Below are 19,787 nucleotides of genomic sequence, written 5' to 3' on the forward strand. Positions count from 1 at the left end.
TTACACTCGGTCCTTTATTACTGTTTTATGAAAGCAAGACTTCTGCTTCTCTTACATCACCTTCCAGGCCCGGAAATGTGCTAGGCCCATTTTGAGTAAGTGTTCAGTGAAGACTTAGGAACCAAGCACACTGCCAAGGACCCACATTAAAGTTAGATCTGGGTTTGAAACTTCACTCTAGCACTTACTAGCTGTGTGACCTTTGGCAAGTTAAATACCTTTCTGAACCTCAGTTTTCTCATACATAAACACAGTAGTAATATACCAACAAGGATTGTTCAGAAGTTTAATTGTAATAACACATGTAAAGGGTCTAGCATGGTACCTGGTCCACAGTAGGCATTCAATAGATTAGTCTGAAGTTGAGGAAGACCAGAATTTACCAGATAATGAGTCTTTATTTTTTTGTATTAAAAAAATCATCTTTAAATACAAATATCTTCCAATGCATTTGAAATTATTTTTTTTAATGTCATGGGGTAATACTAATAGTAAAATAAGTTATGGTAGGTCCACATTATGGAATACTGAATGGCAATGAAAGAATGAATTGTATCTGTATGTACACATGTGGATAGATGGTCATGACTGGTTTGCAGTTAAAAAAGAAAAAGAAAACTTCAGACTATAGACAGAATAGTTCCCCTCCCTACTTTCAAAAAACTGTATCTGACTACAGGAGGCTGAGATTGGAGGATTGCTGGAGGCCAGTAGTTCGAGACCAACCTGAGCAACATAGTGAGACCCCCATCTCTGCAAAAAATTAAAAAAACAAAATTAGCTGGGCATGGTGGCATGCACCTCTAGTCCTAGCTACTAGGGAGGCTGAAGCAGGAGGATCTCTTGAGGCAGGAGTTCAAGGCTGCAGTGAGCCATGATCATGCCACTGCACTCCAGCCTGGGTAACAGAGTGAAACCCTATCTCTAAAATAAAAAATTATATCTGCACAGAGAAAAGTCTGGAAGGATATACACCTAATTCTAAATGTGACAGGGTCTCACTCTGTCACCTGGGCTGGAGAGCAGTGGTGTGATCACAGCTCACTACAGCCTCAAACTCCTGGGCTCAAGTGATCCTCCCGCCTTGGCCTCCCAAAGTGCTGGGAATACAGGCGGGAGCCACCGCATCCGGCCGGTGACGGTTTTTTTTTTTTTTAATTTTTTATATTCCAGTTCCTTTTGTCATTTTCAACACACACACACACACACACACACACGCACACGCGCGAAAAAAATAAAGGGAAAAAAAGTTCTCATTCTCTTTGGTCTGAATTTTTCATGGGACTTTGAAAGCTGTTGAACTGAATAAAAGAGGTGGTTAAATCTTCTGGTAAGTGTGAGAATTTCCATACCCAGCTTTTTTGGAAGAGAAATTGCAGGAGAGAGAGAGGAGAATGAATTGCTCCGGCGTTACTCATTACTCAGCATATCCAAACAGGTAGTCTCATTCTCGTCCCTGCCACCACTACAGCCTGACACAGAGAGTAACAGAGAAACTCTTTGATAAATGTCAACTGAAATAGAGCAATCAGCTGAAAGCCATTTGCTGAGCTGTCTGACTGCCCTGGGCTCGAGGTTTTCCTTTATTCATTTATCATGAGATACAGCTTTGGCCAACAAACACATAGGAGAGAAATTGTTGACATGTGGAAACCAAGTACAGAAAATCTTTCATTCCCCCCCACCCCCGTCTGTTCACCAAATAAGTTTTTGTTTATTTAAAGACTACAGAGGATTTGGCTGTTAAGAACCAAATGCCTTTGGAGTGGAGTTACAACATAATTTATCATTTCCTCTGTTTATTAAAAAATCCTGCATCTTTGAGAAGCACATTTGCAGGGAGTGGGGGATTTCGGCCACTCATAAAAGATTGTTGCAAAGCCCCCTTCATGTGGCTTACCTCAAAAGAGGCTCCTTAATTGCTATTTCTATACCTGTTCTCCCCCCAGCCGAGTTCCAACCATGTGATGGCTACTAAGGGCTGGCGAATGAGGTTTGAAGACAGGTAAGCAAGGCAGGAGATTGTGCTAGTTTCTTTCATCTTTGACCTAATTCTGACCTTGAATCCTCACGGCTGTTTCACAGCATATTCCATCAGGATAAGCAGACGGAGGAGTGCAACCCTCATTACCTGTAGCACAGGACAGTCTGAGGAAAGTCAAACAGCAAAGAGAAGTTGGATGCTGCTTCAACAGAACTCACCCTGGCCCTGCTGCCACCAAAGCGGGCTCCATTCTGAAGGCAGATACCTGGCAGAACTGGAATGAACTTCCTGCCTTTACACCCAAGACATTGGAGATAGCAACTTAGTTCAGTGCACTATGCACCCCTCAAAGACAGGGGTCACCTCTCACCCATTTTTGTGTTCCCAGCACACAGTACAGTACCTGACAAACAGCTGGTGTTCACTAAATGCTAAGAAAGGGAGCAGAATGCAGTGGTTCCTTCTAGGTTGCTGAACACGTGGGGGTGCTGGGAAAGTGGGGGGCCCAGAGAAGGCACGGAAGCTCTGTGCTCCTTCCCAGTACCTTGCCCTACATACCTCTTCCTCATCTGTATCCTTTATAACATCCTTTATAATAAACAGTCAATGTGTTTCCCTGAGTTCTGTGAGCTGTCCTAGCTCAAACCCAAGGAGGCAGCCAGGAACCCTGGGTTTTAGCTGGTTGGTCAGAAGTATGGGTGACCCGGACTCATGACTGGCTTTGAAAGTGGAGGCAGTCTGTGGGGCTGAGCTCTCAGCCCATAGGATGTGACACTATTCTCTAGGTGGACAGTGTCAGAATTGAATTTAATTCTAGGCTACCCAGTTGTTGTCTGAGGGAGAATTGCTTGGTGTTCCATGTTGAATATGACAGTAGGGGAAAAAATTTTGTTTTTTTTCCTTTTACACTAGTGGGCAGAGCACAGGCTTTAGAATCAATTTGAATCCCAGCTCTGCCACTTGCTAGGTGTGTAACCTCGGGCAAGAAACCTCACCTCTCTGGAAATGACACTGACCATGAAAAATGAAAACCCTCTACCACTTAGCAGCTTTGTTATTTTGGGCAAGTGGCCCAATACTGTCAAGTCTTAGTTTTCATATCTGTAAAATGGAGCTAATACATATCGCTAAAGTTCACTGTGAAGATTACAAATAATGCCTACAACTATATCTAACTCATGATGTCGATATTATGAATCAATGAAAAATTGGAGAGGAAAAAAAAAAAACAACTAATTTAACCCAGTACCCAAAGATAAGCCACAACAAACCACTTGTTTGTCAAGCAATGAATGGTATTACATTATCAGGTAATTGTTGAGGGCAAGGGCAAGTGTGGAAAACGACAGAAAGACGGTGTTAAGACCAGAAAGAAAAGAAGCCAGCATTTGCTGGATAGCTACTGTGTGAAATTTATTCACAGCACAAACATAAGAATGCCTACTACGCTCCAGGCATTACGCCAAGTTCTGAGGATATACAGACTAATTAGCAGAAAGAATACTTAGGGTTCAGATGAAAGCAGTGGACTGTGCTATGAGAGCCAGTATCAGGGGTCCTAGGTGAGGTGGGAAAGGAAGACCTCCCAAAGGACATAATATCCAAGCTGAAACCTGGAGGTGAACAGGGGAGGAGTAGAAGAGTGGGCCAGGCAGAGAAAAGCACATGTGCGAAGGTGATCCTGAGGCAAAAGTACTGTTCTGGTTGCTTCACATGCAGGTCTTTAGTGATCAATCCAGACCAATTCTGTCCCTCTTTTGTGGTGGCTATTCTTTCCAATTTATTTAGATGTCATTGTTTGGTGAAAATGGGCCTCTAGCAAAGATGTCCAGTCACAGGTGAAGGCCCACATCAGTTCTAGCAGAGTTCAAGATTGGGGACAGGGCCTAAATGAAAAGGAGGCTCCTGAGATGAGGAGCAGGCAGTACTAAGCCTGCCAGTGGTCCCAGTCCCTTGGTGACATCACAGTCAAGGCAAATGCCCAAGTAAAGGCCCTCTGCCAGCGTAGATATTCTCTGAGGGCCATCCATGCCAGGGGCCCAGAGCAGAATGGGGTGGGCGACGGGTACGAGGAAGAGAATGAACAAGTCTGAGTGTTCCACTGGAAGGCTGGGCCTCACAAGGACTGATTGCATGGTGACAGCCTTCCGTGTGGATGGGGGCTGGGGGTGCCAATTTGCCACCCATGGGATTCACTCTGGAGTGTTGCTGGCCCCTGATGGACTCTCAGCCAAGGAGTTCTTTGGTCTTCACCGCCAGATGCCTGTCCAGCTCTGCAACTGTGTCATCGGCCATTTGGCTGATCTGCAAGAACACAAAATGAAAGAGCCCGATAAATGGGGCTAGAAAAGGGTAGGGGGATAAATACTCCAGAAATATGAAGAGGTTATCTGAGAAATAGTAATAGTGGCAGAAGTCCACATTAACTGAGTCCCAACCAGGCACTCTACTAAGAACTTTATATATACATTCTTATTAATTAATTCCTAATGGCAAGCCCATGAGATAGATACTATCATCCCCATTTTGCAGATAAGAAAATTAAGGGAGTTAGATCACTTATTCAGGACATACGGCTGGCAAGTAGCAATATTTAATCCACAGTAGTCTGATTCCACAACCCAAAACTCTTACCTAGTATCCATACAAAGAAGCCAGCCTTATCTTTCCCTTAATGTGCCTCTAGAGTTTCCTGCACCTCAGACATCTTGCTATACAAAGCCCTCACCTCATGCAAATTGAAAACAAGACTATTAAGATACCAATAGTCAAGCAGAAGAAGAAATGCCTTGAAAAAAGATGAAGTACATTTAGTCAACAAACATGGAAAATTCAACAGACATTGAAGAAATGCAAATTAAAACAATATATAATTCAGGTATCATAGTTAGCAAACTTTGATGTTGTGGTTTTTAATTGTAATATTCAATGCCAGTAAGCTATGGTGAAATGGATAAGCTCATATATCATTGATAAAAATTCAAACTGATGCAAATAAACCCAAAATCTCTCAACTAGGAAATTATCACATGAATAAGATCTAAAAACTTTTGCTATACACAAAGATATTTATCTCAGCTTTATTTTTAATAATGAAAAATCAGAAAATCTAAAGTTATAGAATGGGGAAGTAGTTGAATACATACAGTCATTAAAAATGGTTAAGACTATTTCTTATTATAGGGTATAAATATGAATAACGGTCTAGTATATATTTCTGAAATGTCTGAATGGTTTATAACAAGCATGGACTGCTTTTATAATCAGAAAAAATTTTTTTCAATAATGGTTCAAGATATTATTTATAATATGGAAACATGCTGATTTTATCCTTGAATTAGGGAAAAAGCAGGGTACAAAATTATATATGTATGTAGTAGAAATGATCTCTAAAATACGTAAACCAAAAAACTGCATATTTTTAAAAACTGGAAAGAAACTTACCAAAACATTAACAGTGGTTATCTTTTAGTAATGGGAAGACAGGCAATGTATTATTCATGTCTGTATTCATTACATCCAGCTTAGGACCTAGCACATAGCAAGTTCTTAGGAAATATTTACTAAGTGAATAAAGTTTTCTATATTTTCCTATATTATTCAAATTCTCTACAACAGGTACTCTTTCTAAGAATGAAAAACAACACAATTCAGTAGGTGCTGCAGCCTTTCTCCTATGTCTAATGGGACCGAAGGCAGGAAGCTTTGAAGGCAGCAGTGTGATACCCAGCATATGTATGCTCAGTAGCATGGTGGCTGCTTGACATCTTTATTTGCAGACCACAGGCGCTGGCTAGGAATTAGAAACTAAATACATTTAGAGTGGAAACTAAAAAGGACTGGGAACAATTGGTCCCAGGCAGAGGCACAGCCAGGCTCTTACCATGGCAACTGCGCACTTTTCAGCTGGAAAAGCAAAGCTCCTGGGGCTGCCAGACACTCTGGCAAAGGGGCTGGCCTCAGAATGGCAGCTTAGTCCCCCATCACTCAGCTAGCCACAAACCCTTGAGATGCTTCTGCCTCTGCAGCTGCCTTGCATGGGTGTGGTGTGGTGCCTAGCAGTGCTCCGGCACCTACAGGCTGGCAGCCTGGGACAGCCAGGAATGAAGGCTATATGCCTCCTTTGGAAAAATGGCTTTGATGCTAGTTTGCAGGCAGGGATGGGGATGGGAAGAGGCAGAGTACCTAGGGTAAGAATTTGATAATGTGGGTTCTGGGTTAAATTCTCAGTGGTTTCAAGAAGTGGGAAGTGTAAAAAAAAAAAAATCTCAATGGGGTAAAAATATACAAGTCATTTTCCCACTTTGGGTCTCAGTTTCCTCATCTGTCAAATGAGAATACTAGTCCCTTCCTTAGAGAGTAGTTGTAAGGTTTAAACAAAATCATGAATATACAAACACATTTTAAACTGGTTATTTGCTACACAAATATTGGTTGTGTTACCATGATTTTTACTATCACTTCCTGACTTCTTTTCCAATTAATCAATCAATGAAAATATTTACTTTTTACCATAATACAGGCACAAAGTACCCTTGTGGACAGTCTGCCTGCAAATTTATCTTTTCCATAACCATCAGACTTCTTAAAATATCGATGATTAACACCACCACTACCAACAATGGATTCTACTTACTGAGTACTTACTACACGCCAGACACTTAACTAAAATTTTACATGCATTATTGCACATAACCCTTATAACACACGAATACTATTAGCTCTCTTTAACATATTATAAACATTAATTTTACCTGATTAATGAACATTGATTTTACCTGTTTTGTCCTCTGTTACTTCTTCATTCAAATCCAACCACCTCACATAACCTCTATTAAGCAGGTAGAACAGGTAGTATCCCCATTTTACAGAGCAGTAAACTAAGGCACAGAATGTTAACTCATCTGCCCAAGATCAAGTCAGTGGTGTTGCTGAGCCAAGAACTCACCACTCTGATGGCCAGTGTGATGCTATTTTCTTTGTGGGGGTCCACAGCAGCTGGCCTAGTCCTTCCTCATTCCAGGCATGCTGTGTTACAATCATTAAAGTCACAAGGTTGAAGAGAGGAGTAGGATAAATACATAGGGTGAACAATTACTGAGGACCAGCAACCATATGAGCCACTTTTAAGTATGTTGCATTATTTGGTCTTCATATCAATGCTGTGAGACAAGCACTACTGCTCTCACTTTACAGACGGAGAAACAGAGGCTCAGGAAGGTGAAGCCTTAACAGCTAAGATGCAGAAGAGCTAGGATTTTAATCTAGGACTGTCTGACTCCAAAGCAAGAGCCCTTTCCATTGTAATATGCTGCCTCATGAAGAGTATAACATCATCATCAACATCATCATTGTCACCATCATCACATTTCCTACTTACAAGTTCAGGAAAATGAAAGGCAGGGACAGAAAAAGGAGGATGGCAGGAGCACAGAGTACACCTCTGGGGCAGGCCTGCGTATGAGTCACCGTTCCCGAGGCCTGGCTCGGAACACCCACCGCCTCACTCAGTCGGTGCGGAGCCCTTCCCTCCTTCAACTCCACCAGCACCCAGCTCCCCCGCTTTCAGAGCAGCTCTGTTTCTCAGAGAAAGGCAGCAGTGAAAGGATCTTGGCCAGAGTTACTGATGGCTTCTGCCAAGTGCTTTAATGTTCAGCAGGCCCATTTCCAGCAAACTAAAGTGGAGGTGAAACAGCAGGCCGGCAGATGTCAGAGGCCTAAGTGGGAGGACACTGGTCTTTCTTTAGCAGAGCTGGCCTGGACTTGGGGTTGGGAAGCTGGGGGGTTGTTGAGGGAATTTGGGGGTCAAACATGACTGCAGGGATAGGACCTACAACTGAATCATTTCATTCTTACATACCAAAGATGAAAGAAACATTTTTATAATAAAGTTTTAAAAAGTCTGACCTCAAAAAATTTTTGGAAAATTAAAAATAAAACAAGAAAATTTTGGCCGGTCCAATGGTAGTGGGTTATCAGAACTTATTAACATCAGTGTTACTAAAGTTGGTATACAACCCCCCACTGCTAAATTTGACTGGCTTAAAAATAAAATCAAAACTGTTCATAATCCTGTCACCTGAAATGACCACCTTTAATATAATATTTTGATGTGTATAAGCTGCCAACCCTATGTACATGTCATTATAAAAATGAAATGACAATATTATTGCATAACTTTCTTAAAAAATTCCAAAAAAATTTACCATGTCTATAAAATATTTTTATAACTGTCTTTCTATATAGATTCCAATGAATATAAAACAATTTATTTTCCCACTGTCAGAAATGTAGACAGTTTTCTAGTTTTCTACTATTACACCCAATACATCAACGAACATCCCTATAGCTAAGATTCTGGACAATTTATTTTGGATAAATTCCTAAGTCACTGAATCAGAAATGTATGGATTTTTGATACATATTGCCATATTATACTCCAGAAAGGCTCTATAAATTTATACAAAGAAGAACTTAATCTTTTTACAGAATGTGGTAATAAAAGCAATACTTTCAAGATAAGCAACATTTTAAGCTCACATTAAAAATCATAGCTTCAAGTGTTAGGGGTTATAAAAGGCAAACATTTTTTTTAAAAACACACACATTCTAAATACCCTGCAAGTGATTTAGGCAGTACATAGCAAGAACCTTAAAAATGAATTCCCTTTGTGAAGTAATTCCACACTTGGGACTCCTATCCTAAGGAAATCATCTCAACAAAGATTTATGTATAAAGACACTCACTGCAACCTTACTTATAATAACAAAAAAAGTTTAAATAAACCAAATGTCCAAAAAGAGGGCTTATGAAAGTGAATTATGGGCATAACCACAACACGGACTATTTAGAAGCCTTTAGAAATGGCTGTTTACAAAGTTTTTCAAGGCACAAGAAAATGCTAATGCCTTTAATGCCAGACAGAAAATTAAAAGCTGAATACAAAATTGTATATATGCTATACATTCTCAATCATGTTAAAGCTATGTAGTTAAAAAAAAAAAAAAGGAAAGAAGAAATATCCCAAAATGTTAAGAGCAGTTGCCTCTATGATGTGGGATTATCGGATGAATTTTTCCCCATTTTTTTAAACAGTCTTTTGTACTCTACATTTTCTACAATGGGCATACATTACTTTCATAATGAGGAACAAAAAGTAAACAAATTTTTAAAAACTGACGAGCAACAATCAGCTATAGCCTTGTTTATATTAAAAAAAAAAAAAAAAGCAAAAAACACACACCCAAAACTCCAGTTTGGTGCTTTCTGACAGGGAAAAAGAACAAAATGAAGTGTATACAAGGCTGTCTCCTGAAAATTTTCCTGCCCAAACTTTTAACCATATGACAGTAGATGAAGTTATTAACAATAATGGTAAGAATTAACATTTAAATGTTATCTTCAATAAAGATTTTTGCACTGGAAAGATATCTATGATATACTATATGATATATAGTATGATTTTTCTTCTTGTAATATACACATGCTTAAAGAGATAACTTGAAGGTCTGCGCTAAAATGTTACTGGTCATCTCTAAGTGATGAGATTTCAATGACTTTCTTCATTCCTTTTTAAAAATTACATTAAACATGCATTAGTTTAGTATCAGAAAAACTTAAGCTATTTTCACTTTGAAAAAGTAATAATAATCAACAGGATGAAGCACTGAAGAAAAAAATCTAATCTGAAGAGGATGGTGAAAAGCCAGTGCTAATGAGTGAAGCCTTCCAGCAAGGACTTTGTCAATAGTGCTGGTTATCTGATCATTCTTCCTTTTTCAAGGAGTGGTGGGCTCTGGTCCCCGAGGCAGATGCCCTGACTTGCTGAGTGAGGAGTGCCTGGCAGGCCCTGGAGGTCCACAGGCTTACCACCAGGAAGTAATGAAAGGCAAACTGTCAGCTGTAGAGAGGAAATCCCCCAGGAGACAGACAAGGAGCTGGCCCAGCTGGAGCCAGGGCCCAGACTATTATGAGGCCTGATCAGTGCTCAGAAAAGTCCAGCCTAATCTACGAACTTCTCTTAGCTGATGCAGGGAAAGAGGAGGGCAGAAAGATGGCAAGAGGGGAGGTGCCAGGTATGCAAATGGTGCTTTTTAAGCATCCCAGGGAAACCCTTCAAGGTAGAAATTACCAATCCCTTTTCATAGAACAGTCAGACTCTAAGGAGTCAAATAACTTCCCCAAGGTCACAGGACATGAAGTACAAAATTATCTTTTTCTAACTCTGGTGCCATTACAGGGGTGTATTATAAGGTTTCTAGGTCATTATCTTCCACATTTGCGTTTGTAGAATTACCTGGGGAGCTTTTTAAAAATAAGACATTCCTAGGCAGACCTACTGAATCAGAAAATGCAGGAACAGGACCCAGGAATCCACCTAAAATTCTCCCCAGGTGTTGCTGTGGCTGGCCTACAATTAGCATTCTAACTGTTGGTCCAGAAGAAGGGGAGCAGCTAGTCAATTTATGGCCTCCTCCAGGGGTTCCCTAGTGGCTCTCCTTGCCTCTCACTCTTCACTCCCCATCCTGCCTACACTCCTGTTCAATCTTCCTAAAATAATGCTTTCATTGTGGACAAATAGGCTTTGGGAACTATCAAGCCCTTTATATTACATTAAATATTACTAACTATGTCTCCTAAATACTGGTAAATTCATCTTCCTATTTCATTTCCCACTGGTACTACTCAGGTTCAGGCCATCAACACTTACTGGCTGGATTTCTGCAGCAGTCTCCCTGGTCTCCCTGCCTCCAGTATTGCCCGCTACAATCCGTTTTCTACCTGGCTACCATAGTCATCTTTCATAAATACAGATGTGATCTTCCCATTGTCTGGAAAAAAATCTTTCAAGAGCATTACTGTATGAGAATCACCTGAGAAGCATTTAAAAATGTAGCTTCCTGGGCTGGGCATGGTGGCTCACGCCTGTAATCCTAGCGCTTTGGGAAGCTGAGGCGGAGGATTGCTTGAGATCAGGAGTTCTAGACCAGCCTGAGCCAGAGCAAGACTCCATCTCTACTAAAAATAAAAAAATTAGCCAGACGTTGTGGTTCATGCCTATAGTCCCAGCTATCCAGGAGGCTGAAGCAAGAGGATGGCTTGAGCCCAGCAGTTTGAGGTTGCAATGAGCTACAATAATGCCGCTGCACTCTACTCAGGACACAGAAAGACTCTGTCTCAAAAAAAATATAGTTTCCTAGTCCCCAACCCAGATTCACTGACGCCCTCTCTGTGAATGAAGCCCCAGATACCTGTATTTTCATAAGCTCCCAAGTGATTATGGTGCTGTGATAGATTAGATATCGTTCAGCAAATATTCACTTCCTCCCCCAGGCCTCCATGAACATATTTATTTCTTCCCTACACCAATGACACTGGGCTTGGCCTGTGTGACTTGCTTTGGCCAATGGGATGTAACAAGAGCAGGTGCTTAAAATGTGCTTAAGTGGTTGGGCTCATGCTTTTGGCATCTGCTGTTACCATGAAAAGATGCTCTGGGAAACCTGTTGACTTTCAAAGATTGAGAGATACATAAAGCAGATTTGAACCCAATCCAAGATCTGGAGCCACTGAGACCACTGAGACCAGTCTAGAACAGCTATACCCCAGCCAGCGCACAGGAATGAGAATAAGAAATAGTACTTTGATACTGTAAATCATTGGGTTTGGAGGTAGTTTGTTATGTAGCATTATTATGGCCATAGATGATTAATATACATGCATAACCAATGTGGGAACTTCCGGATATGTTAAAGTTCAAACTCCTCAACCTGGGATAGATACAAGACCTTCTGTGATCTGGCCACTCTGTTTTCTCTATTTATTCCCTAATCTCAACCTAGATTCAAGCCCCAATGATCTAACTGAACAACATTCTTTTATATCACTGTACCTTTGCCCATGTGGTTAATCCTTTCTCCCTTGTCTCTACTTTACTCCAACAGCTCCTTTAAGAGTTGTTTAAGTGCCACTACTCAGCACACTGAAAATAGAGGGGAGAGCATTGGCATAAAGGCTCTGAAATCAGTCTGCCTGTGTCTGGATCCCATTTCTACCACTTACCAGCAGTGTGACTTTGGGTAAGTTATTTAACTTCTTTGAACCTCAGTTTCCTCACTACCTCCCTTATAGTTTTGTAGAGATGAGGATAAATGAAGCAATATAAAGTGTTCAGCACAAAGCCTGGTACATAGTAAAAGGTCAATAGTATCTCATCCTCCTCCATGGATCCTTCCCAGTTTCCAGCACACAGCTAGGCCTAGAATAGAGACACAGTTGATGCTGATCATGTGAATAAAAGACTCAGGGCTACTCTGCTTTAATTGTCCTCGCTTCAGACATGAGTAAATGATTCCATGCGTCAGATACACAGACACTACTACATCTGTTCACAATAGTACCTGTTTCTCTATGAGCCTAATGGTGTCCTCTGAGGTCTTGTCCTTTGACTTCTTCAGCTTATTCATCGCATTGGTGCGAACCTTCCGTAAAGAGTCTTTGGCCTTGTTGGTGTGCTGTTTGGCCAGTTTCACCAGCATTTCCCTGTGCTCCCTGGTTACTCTGGTAAGAGAAAAAAACACATGCAACAAAATCATTCTATTTGTCGTTAACTGTTAGTCAAGAATTTAACATCACTCTGTTCACCAGTTCAGCAGTGTGTAACTTTACTCTCTGTCAGCTGATCTTCACAGTCCTAACACATGCCATGGGCACGCTCAGGGTCAAGAAGAATGCCTGGCAAGTTAGGCTACGAGAGCCAGTCAGACTATTGCTTAAAAGCATGAGCCAGGGCGTCTAGGCCAACCTGGGCTCAAATCCTGGCCATGCCCCGTATGAGAAGCAAAACTGACTTCCTCTCCTAAGAGTTCCTGTCTGTCTAATGGGGATTGTATCAGCACCTGTCTTAAGGGGTGGTGTAAAGATTAAATGAGATGATGCATGTAAATCATTTAGCACTGACCTTGGCACATTTTAAGCGCTCAATAAAAGGAATCAATTATTAGCTATCACTCTACCTCTTTCTCACCCATCTCTAAATCACTCAACATAAAATAAGTAGCAACCTTCAGAATCTTCACAATTATTATAACAAATTACTTGTTAATCATCTCAAAACTGGCCAGGGCACAACATGAGTCCCAACATAACATGTGAGAACCACTATACCAGTTAACTCCCATAAGGTACCCATGAGAGTATCTAGCACATTATACATGCCTAATCAATGTCAGTTGTTTAACATCCTCATCATTAACTACAATAAACCCCTGGGATATGCACTTTACACATTGATCCTTACAACCATATGAAGCAGCTATTATGATTTCTATTTTATATTTAATCATCACAAAAACCCACTGAAGTAGCCCAGCATGTTTGCTTTGCCTTAATTTCTTTGTCATATACAAACTGAGTTACTACCTATCAAAACCTGTATTAGGTGCTGAGGGTAATATGATGAACATGATAGACCTCTGTCTGGCTCTTCAGAGACAAGACACATCTGCAATAGGGTGTCAGAAGTGCTGTGGTAAGGGGAGTTGGGAAGTATGAGGTGCCACAGGAATGCAGCGGGCACTCAGCTAACTCACCGAACTGTCCGAGTTTCGGGAAGGTGTAGTAAGGGGAGACTTTCCTGAGGAAATGATATCTAAAATGTCATAGTCCTTAGGTCTGTTCACTAGCGCTCTGGTTCTCATCCTTCCAGGCACACAGTAGGAATAAATTTCCCCACCCCTTCTGAAGTCAGTCTATATAATTCATGTTGGCCAATGAAATGTGAGCAGAAGTGATGGGTGTCACCTCAGGACAGAAGCTTTAAGAGGCGATGTGTGCTCTACATTTGTTTCCCTTGGCCACAGTACAAGTTGAGATAGAGCTCCCATCAGCCTGGGTCCCAGAGTGACTATGGTAAGCAGCACCCACCACACAGTATGAGTAAGAACTAAACTTCTCTATTATAAGTCTCAGAGGTTTTGTGATTGCTTGTTACCGCAGAACAACCCCTCCTATCTCCACTAATATATTATATCACACTAGGATCCGAAGAGTAAGTGCAAGTTGCCAGTACTGGCACAGAAAGGGGGAATTTCCAGAAGGAAAGGGCATGCATAAAGGCTTTAAGCTGCAGAGCCCATGTTTCATTTGAGGAATTGGCTGGAGCACAGATAACAAAGGGAGTGACAAGAAAAGAAGCTGGGAAGCGATTTCATGGAGAGTCTTATAAGATCATGAACCCCATTTTACAGATGAAGAAAATGAAGCCCAAAGAAGTTTGGTATCTTATACAAAGTCAAACCCAGTCAAACCTAGGTTGGGCTGTCTCAAAAGCCAGCCTTATTTCAGATGACAAAATTCCTCCACCTCCAGGTCCTGAAATGGACATGCTCATGCTTCCTGACCCTCAAATCAATGTGGTTCTTGCCAAGGAAGGACAATCCCAAATTATGGGTATATGTTCAGTATGGAATAGTAATGAGCAGCTGTTAAAGATTTAGTAGCATTTACCTGATATCTTCTCTGATGACAAAAAAAAAAATTAAAAAATTTTGAGAAAGGATAAGCTCTGAAGTGAACAGTTGTGTTATAGATAAATCCTTCTGGATTCAGCTACTTGAAGGTATTCTCAAAATAAAAATGACCCCGATTATTACCATTATTAAACTTCTGTATGCCAGCTGAGTACTTTAAGTATATTATCTCATTGATCCTTACAACTCTTCAAATTAGAGCTAATACCTGTTTCCAATGAAGAAATTGAGGCTCACAGATGTGAAGTGACTTGCCCACGGGCTTCAGTGACAACTGGGATTCAAATCCAGGTCTTGCCGGCCTGTATTCTTTCTACTACTCCGTGCTGCCTACCCCTTGTAATCTATTTCAAATAAATCATGCACTGCTGCCATTATTTCTGCTTCCAAGCAGAAAGCTTTTCAAAGCTAGTAATATGAAGCTTGGGACTGAAAAGGACAAAACCACCATGTCAGGAGTTTAGGGATTTGGATCAGATCTTGTTACTTTTATGGTTTTTAATTCATTGAACAAAAATCATGCTGACATGTTTAGGTCTCTTTTTTGTTCTGCCAAAGCATATGTCAGTATAAGGAAGGAACAGGAAAATTAAAACTTGATCCACTGATTCAAAAAACTTAATCCTGCTGAAATACTAAGAGGGGCAGAAAATAAATGAATCTAAGTCTCTAAGAAACCTCTTAAACTTCTCCAAATAAACCTTATTGAAATAATTCAATCTTGTATTTCATATGTAATTTGAAATAGGTATTCCACTGTTTAGAAAACACTTAATAAAAGAAAACACTTTATCTAACCAACTTTTCTTTTCACAACATTGTTATATTTTAAATGGAGGAAAAAAACATACATTTAAAAAATATAAAATGGAACTCAAAAAAATCTTAAGTATAAAAGGCTATATAAAGAAATCCTAAAATACATAATTTGGCCTTAGTAAAATGAATTATTTTGTATGTATTAATGCAAATGTGACATTATCATACTATTAACACCAGTTTTCACATATAATAGTGTCCAATTATTATTGACATTGTCAAGAGTATTTCCATTTCAGGATGCAGATACAGACGCAATAACCAAAAAGGCAACGGAGAGGGGACTACAGTGGTGGGGGAGGGGATGCTGGGCAGAGCAGGGGCTGAGAGGAAGAAGGGTATGTGTGTGCTGGTTCACGGTGCTGAGCTGAAAGGTATCTAAAATGCAGGATCAGAAGCAGTCAGGGTGATGGCAAGGCACTGGTTTGAAGTCAGAGCAGTTTAATTCCTACGTCTATTACTCCAAAGTTGACTATCCTTGGGCAAGCTACTTAATATCTCTGAGCCTCAGTTTCCTTATCTCTAAAATGAAGATAAAAAAGACACCTTACAGGGTGACTGGGAGAAGCACACATAACAGTTATAAAGTACTAATAAAGAGAGCAGCATATAGTAGCCTTGAATAAATGATAGTGTTTATGAATGTTTTAATCAAACACAATTATTTCCTCATGGAAGAATGAGGGCGTCTGTTTTAGAAAAGAAACATACTGTATTATGGAAATATTTTCATTCCTTTCCAAACCAGTGATTAATACATCTGATCATCTCCACCTCACATTCACGGGGTTCTGTGAGTGTACAGTGGAGTTTACATTCCAGGCTTCTGAACTCAGCTGGCTGGTTCTGAGCACCCACTCTAACTTGGTATGCATTTGCTCATCAAGCCCTGGTTGAGCCCCTGTGCTCCGTGCCAGATCCTGGGCCAGGCTGAGGAGCTCCAGAGAGGAGGCAGGCCTGGTCCAACTTTTCCAGGGGCTCAGTCGAGTGGTGGGGACAAACCTGTCAGCCCCTACTTAGAGTATGACTGCCGCTAGGACAGAGGGATGGACCTGCTGTGGGAGGAGAGTGCAGAAAATACAACTTTTCTGCCTTGAGATTTGGAAACTGCCTTGGAGATACACAGTAACTTGTTAGCTACAGAAAACAGATAAAAAAAAAACATGATTCTGTGTCCAGGAGAAGCATGGTAGGAGTGGTAATGGTGGGAGAGTATTAGGCTGAAAAGGGTACATCAGGGTCAAACATATTCTGCAGGCCCAGACTTTTCGAATTCTTTTTTAGCCACAAAACCCTAGCTTCAAAGAAAACCAAGGCAGAGGCTCCGTTTATAAAACAGATAAAAAGAGACTACTCCAGTTGATGTGGGGAAGGGCACTGGGGCAGGGGTGGTGCTCTGTCTCAGGCTTCAAAGCTCAGCTCCACCCCTACTTCTGGGCCTGTCACTTTACAGCCTGAGTGACCTTAAGCAAGTTATTTCAACTCTCTGAGCCCTGGTCTTCTTATCTGGAAATAGAAATTAAAAAAAAATAGCACCTCCCTTTCAGAGTTACTGTGAAACTTAGATGAGATAATACATGGAAAGCATCCAGTATAAACCCTGGTAGAGAATAGGCACTCAGAAAATGTAAGCTGACTTTCTCCTTGTTGTTATTCACGTTCTGGGAACCCCTGAAGCATATTCAAAAAATGAAGAGTTTATTCATGAAAGTTTTCATCAACAGAAATGACAGGGCAAAGATCTAAGCTACAGCAAGATGACTTTTTGAGATCTGACTAGTAATTTTTAAGATCTCACACACATTTCAAAATCCAAATGCTCCAAGAATATAGCCCTAAAATGTTCTCTTTTCAGTATTCATTCATTCATTCACTCGATTTATAGCTTCATTCAATAGCTATTTCTGGGCACCAATTATATGTCAGGCACTATGGCAGAAAAAAGGAAGATAATATCAAACACATGAATTTATAGTCCGGAAAGGAAGGCAGTCATTAAACAAACACATGCACAATTAATCAATAAATTATAGTTGTAATAAGCACTATAATGACATATAACGTTCTATGAAAATAATTAACAGGGTATGGGAGTAAGACCAACCTTTCCTTTGGGACTCCAGGAACTAAATGTGGAGATATCTTTTCTTCCCCAGGTAAGAAGGATACAGCTACTGAAGGATCAAAAAAGGCTAGAGTACAGAAAGCAGAGGGTGAAGACTATCCCAAATGAGAAAGCTTGGGAGGTTGGCAAGGGCAAGGCTATGCAGGCCCTTCTATGTCATATTGAGTCTGAACAAAATATGGAATAAACACAATGGAATATCATTCAGCCTTAAAAAGGGATGAAATTCTGATACATGCTATCACATGGGTGAATATTAAAAACATTATGCTCAGTGAAATAAGCCATACTCAAAAAGATATATATTGTATTAATATGATTTCAATTAGATGAGGTTCTTAGAGTTGTCAAATTCATAGAGACAGAAAGTAGAACAGTGGTTACCAGGAGCTGGGGAAAGAGGATCGAAGTGGGGAGTCGTCGAATGGGTACAGAGTTTCAGTTTTGCAGGATGAAAAGCATTTTGGAGATTAGTTGCATACCAATGTCAATGTACTTAATGCAACTGAACTGTACACTTAAATACAACTAAATGGTAAATTTTTTCATGTATATTTTTCCACAATTTTTAAAAAGTGGAAAAAAAAAGAATCCTAGTAGACTGTTCCTAACACGGAACCACAGAAGAGTTTGGAGGGAGAGCAGAGGAAACTTGATCATATTCACATTTTGTGTAGACAGCAATGTACAAACCAGATTAAGCACATGGCAAGAGTCTGCCCAGAAGCCTATAGGCAGGTAAATGGGAAGCTCCGGGCCCACCCTGTTGCAGCTTCTTGGCTGGTGAGGAAGCCTTTTCCGCTAGGGTCAGAGAGCCTCCCAGCATAAGGCAGGGGTTTTGACTTAGCTGGCAGGGTCACACTTTATATAAACTCTGCCAGGCAGATCTTCCAGTAACATCCTGGATGGGGGCCTTCCTGCAAAATTCCTTGAGCATGTTCCCATGAACAATAAGCAGAGGGCATGCCCCACTGGTAACTCACACAACAGAGCATCCCACTGACTGATATGATACTTCCTATTGTTTCAATGAGAATGGGACAAATGTACAAAGCTATACACCAGGTGCATATGAGAGGAAGCTATGTTCAGCTCAAGCAATGATAGCAAAAAACAATTATAATGCAACAGACATTCCACTTCTTTGGTCACTTAGAGGGGGCTTTAAAATGTGGAAAGGACATGCTTTTAAAAAGCCAAGAAGACCTAAGCTGGAAACCCAGCTTGGCCACTTGTTAGCTTCAGAACTGAGTACATTACTCAATTTCTCCAAACTCAGTTTTCTCATGTATAAAATGGGAGTAAGAACATTACTAAGAAGGTAGAAGTGAGGATTACATGAAATGATAGGTGGCAGGGGCTTGGTACACTGCCACTGCATATGCACTCAGCTTAATACAGGGTGGCTGTATTATTCTTAGGAAAGAATCTCCAAGACTTGGGGACAATAGAATATGAATGGTGAGGGAGAAAACAGTCAAAAAGGATCCAGTCACTTGGAGCTTGAGCTACTGAGTAGATGGCGAGTAGAGAGGGACAGAATGAGAACAGAACAGAGCAGCAGGAAATAGGGCCAGTGGGGACCATGAGTTCTACTCAAGCAGCTGGGGGAGAAGGCTAAGGGAAAAGGAAGCTGCAATTCCAAGGAATGGCATAGCAAAGCACATTTGTGACAGTTCCTATGAGAGAAACCTTGCCACCTCCTCCCTGGGCTTCTGGGACTCCCCACACTGCCCCCCCCAATAGGAGCACTGGCCTGCAATCAGCAGCAGACACATGCCCTGCTTTGTTGTTTGCTGAAGGGAGCTGCCCAATGCCTTCGGGCTGCTGTCCCTGAAGGAAATGTTTTTGTTTGTATAGCCCAGCCAGATTTCCTATGCTTCTAGGTACACCACCCCCACCCCCATTCCACTGGCCCGTCTTCCACATACCTCTCATTAAGACATCAGACCTTCTGTAGGTATCCTTCTAGCCCAAGGAAATCACACATTTTGGAAGGACCTGTACCTCCTGTAGTAATTTTAGTTCTCTCTGGGGACACAACTGGCCACCTGCTTTCAAAGGATTGTCCTGAAATAAAGCCCCGCATAGCAGAATGAGAAAGGCAGTTGTGGTCAGGGGTCACAGCTCCACATCTCCACCTGAGTGACCTTGCTTACGTCACTTGTCGTCTTCTTCCCTGTCACCTCAAAGGATGGAAACCCAAGTCCTGGGATAGGAGCCCTGGATTAGGAGTCCTAGCATAGGCAGACATAACTCTTGCCTTAGCTCCAACTTACATGCAAAAGAGCACAGGTTTGGTGGTCAAAGCAGACCTGCTTTCCAATT

General features: G+C 41.1%; 1 protein-coding gene across 1 annotated transcript in view; it reads right to left on the bottom strand.

The window, feature by feature from the left end:
* Positions 1-1,504: 1,504 nt before the first annotated feature.
* MRRF (mitochondrial ribosome recycling factor) overlaps positions 1,505-19,787 on the bottom strand; it is a 55,228-nt gene continuing 36,945 nt past the window's right edge. The window contains exons 6-7 of the mRNA XM_045563834.1: positions 12,386-12,545; positions 1,505-4,288 (exon numbers count right to left, since the gene is read on the bottom strand). Coding sequence (XP_045419790.1) covers positions 4,211-4,288; positions 12,386-12,545 — 238 coding nt within the window. The 3' untranslated portion in view covers positions 1,505-4,210. The remainder of the gene's footprint in view (positions 4,289-12,385; positions 12,546-19,787) is intronic.

This window comes from Lemur catta, chromosome 10 (assembly GCF_020740605.2).
Source record: "Lemur catta isolate mLemCat1 chromosome 10, mLemCat1.pri, whole genome shotgun sequence".
Classification (NCBI taxonomy): domain Eukaryota; kingdom Metazoa; phylum Chordata; class Mammalia; order Primates; family Lemuridae; genus Lemur; species Lemur catta.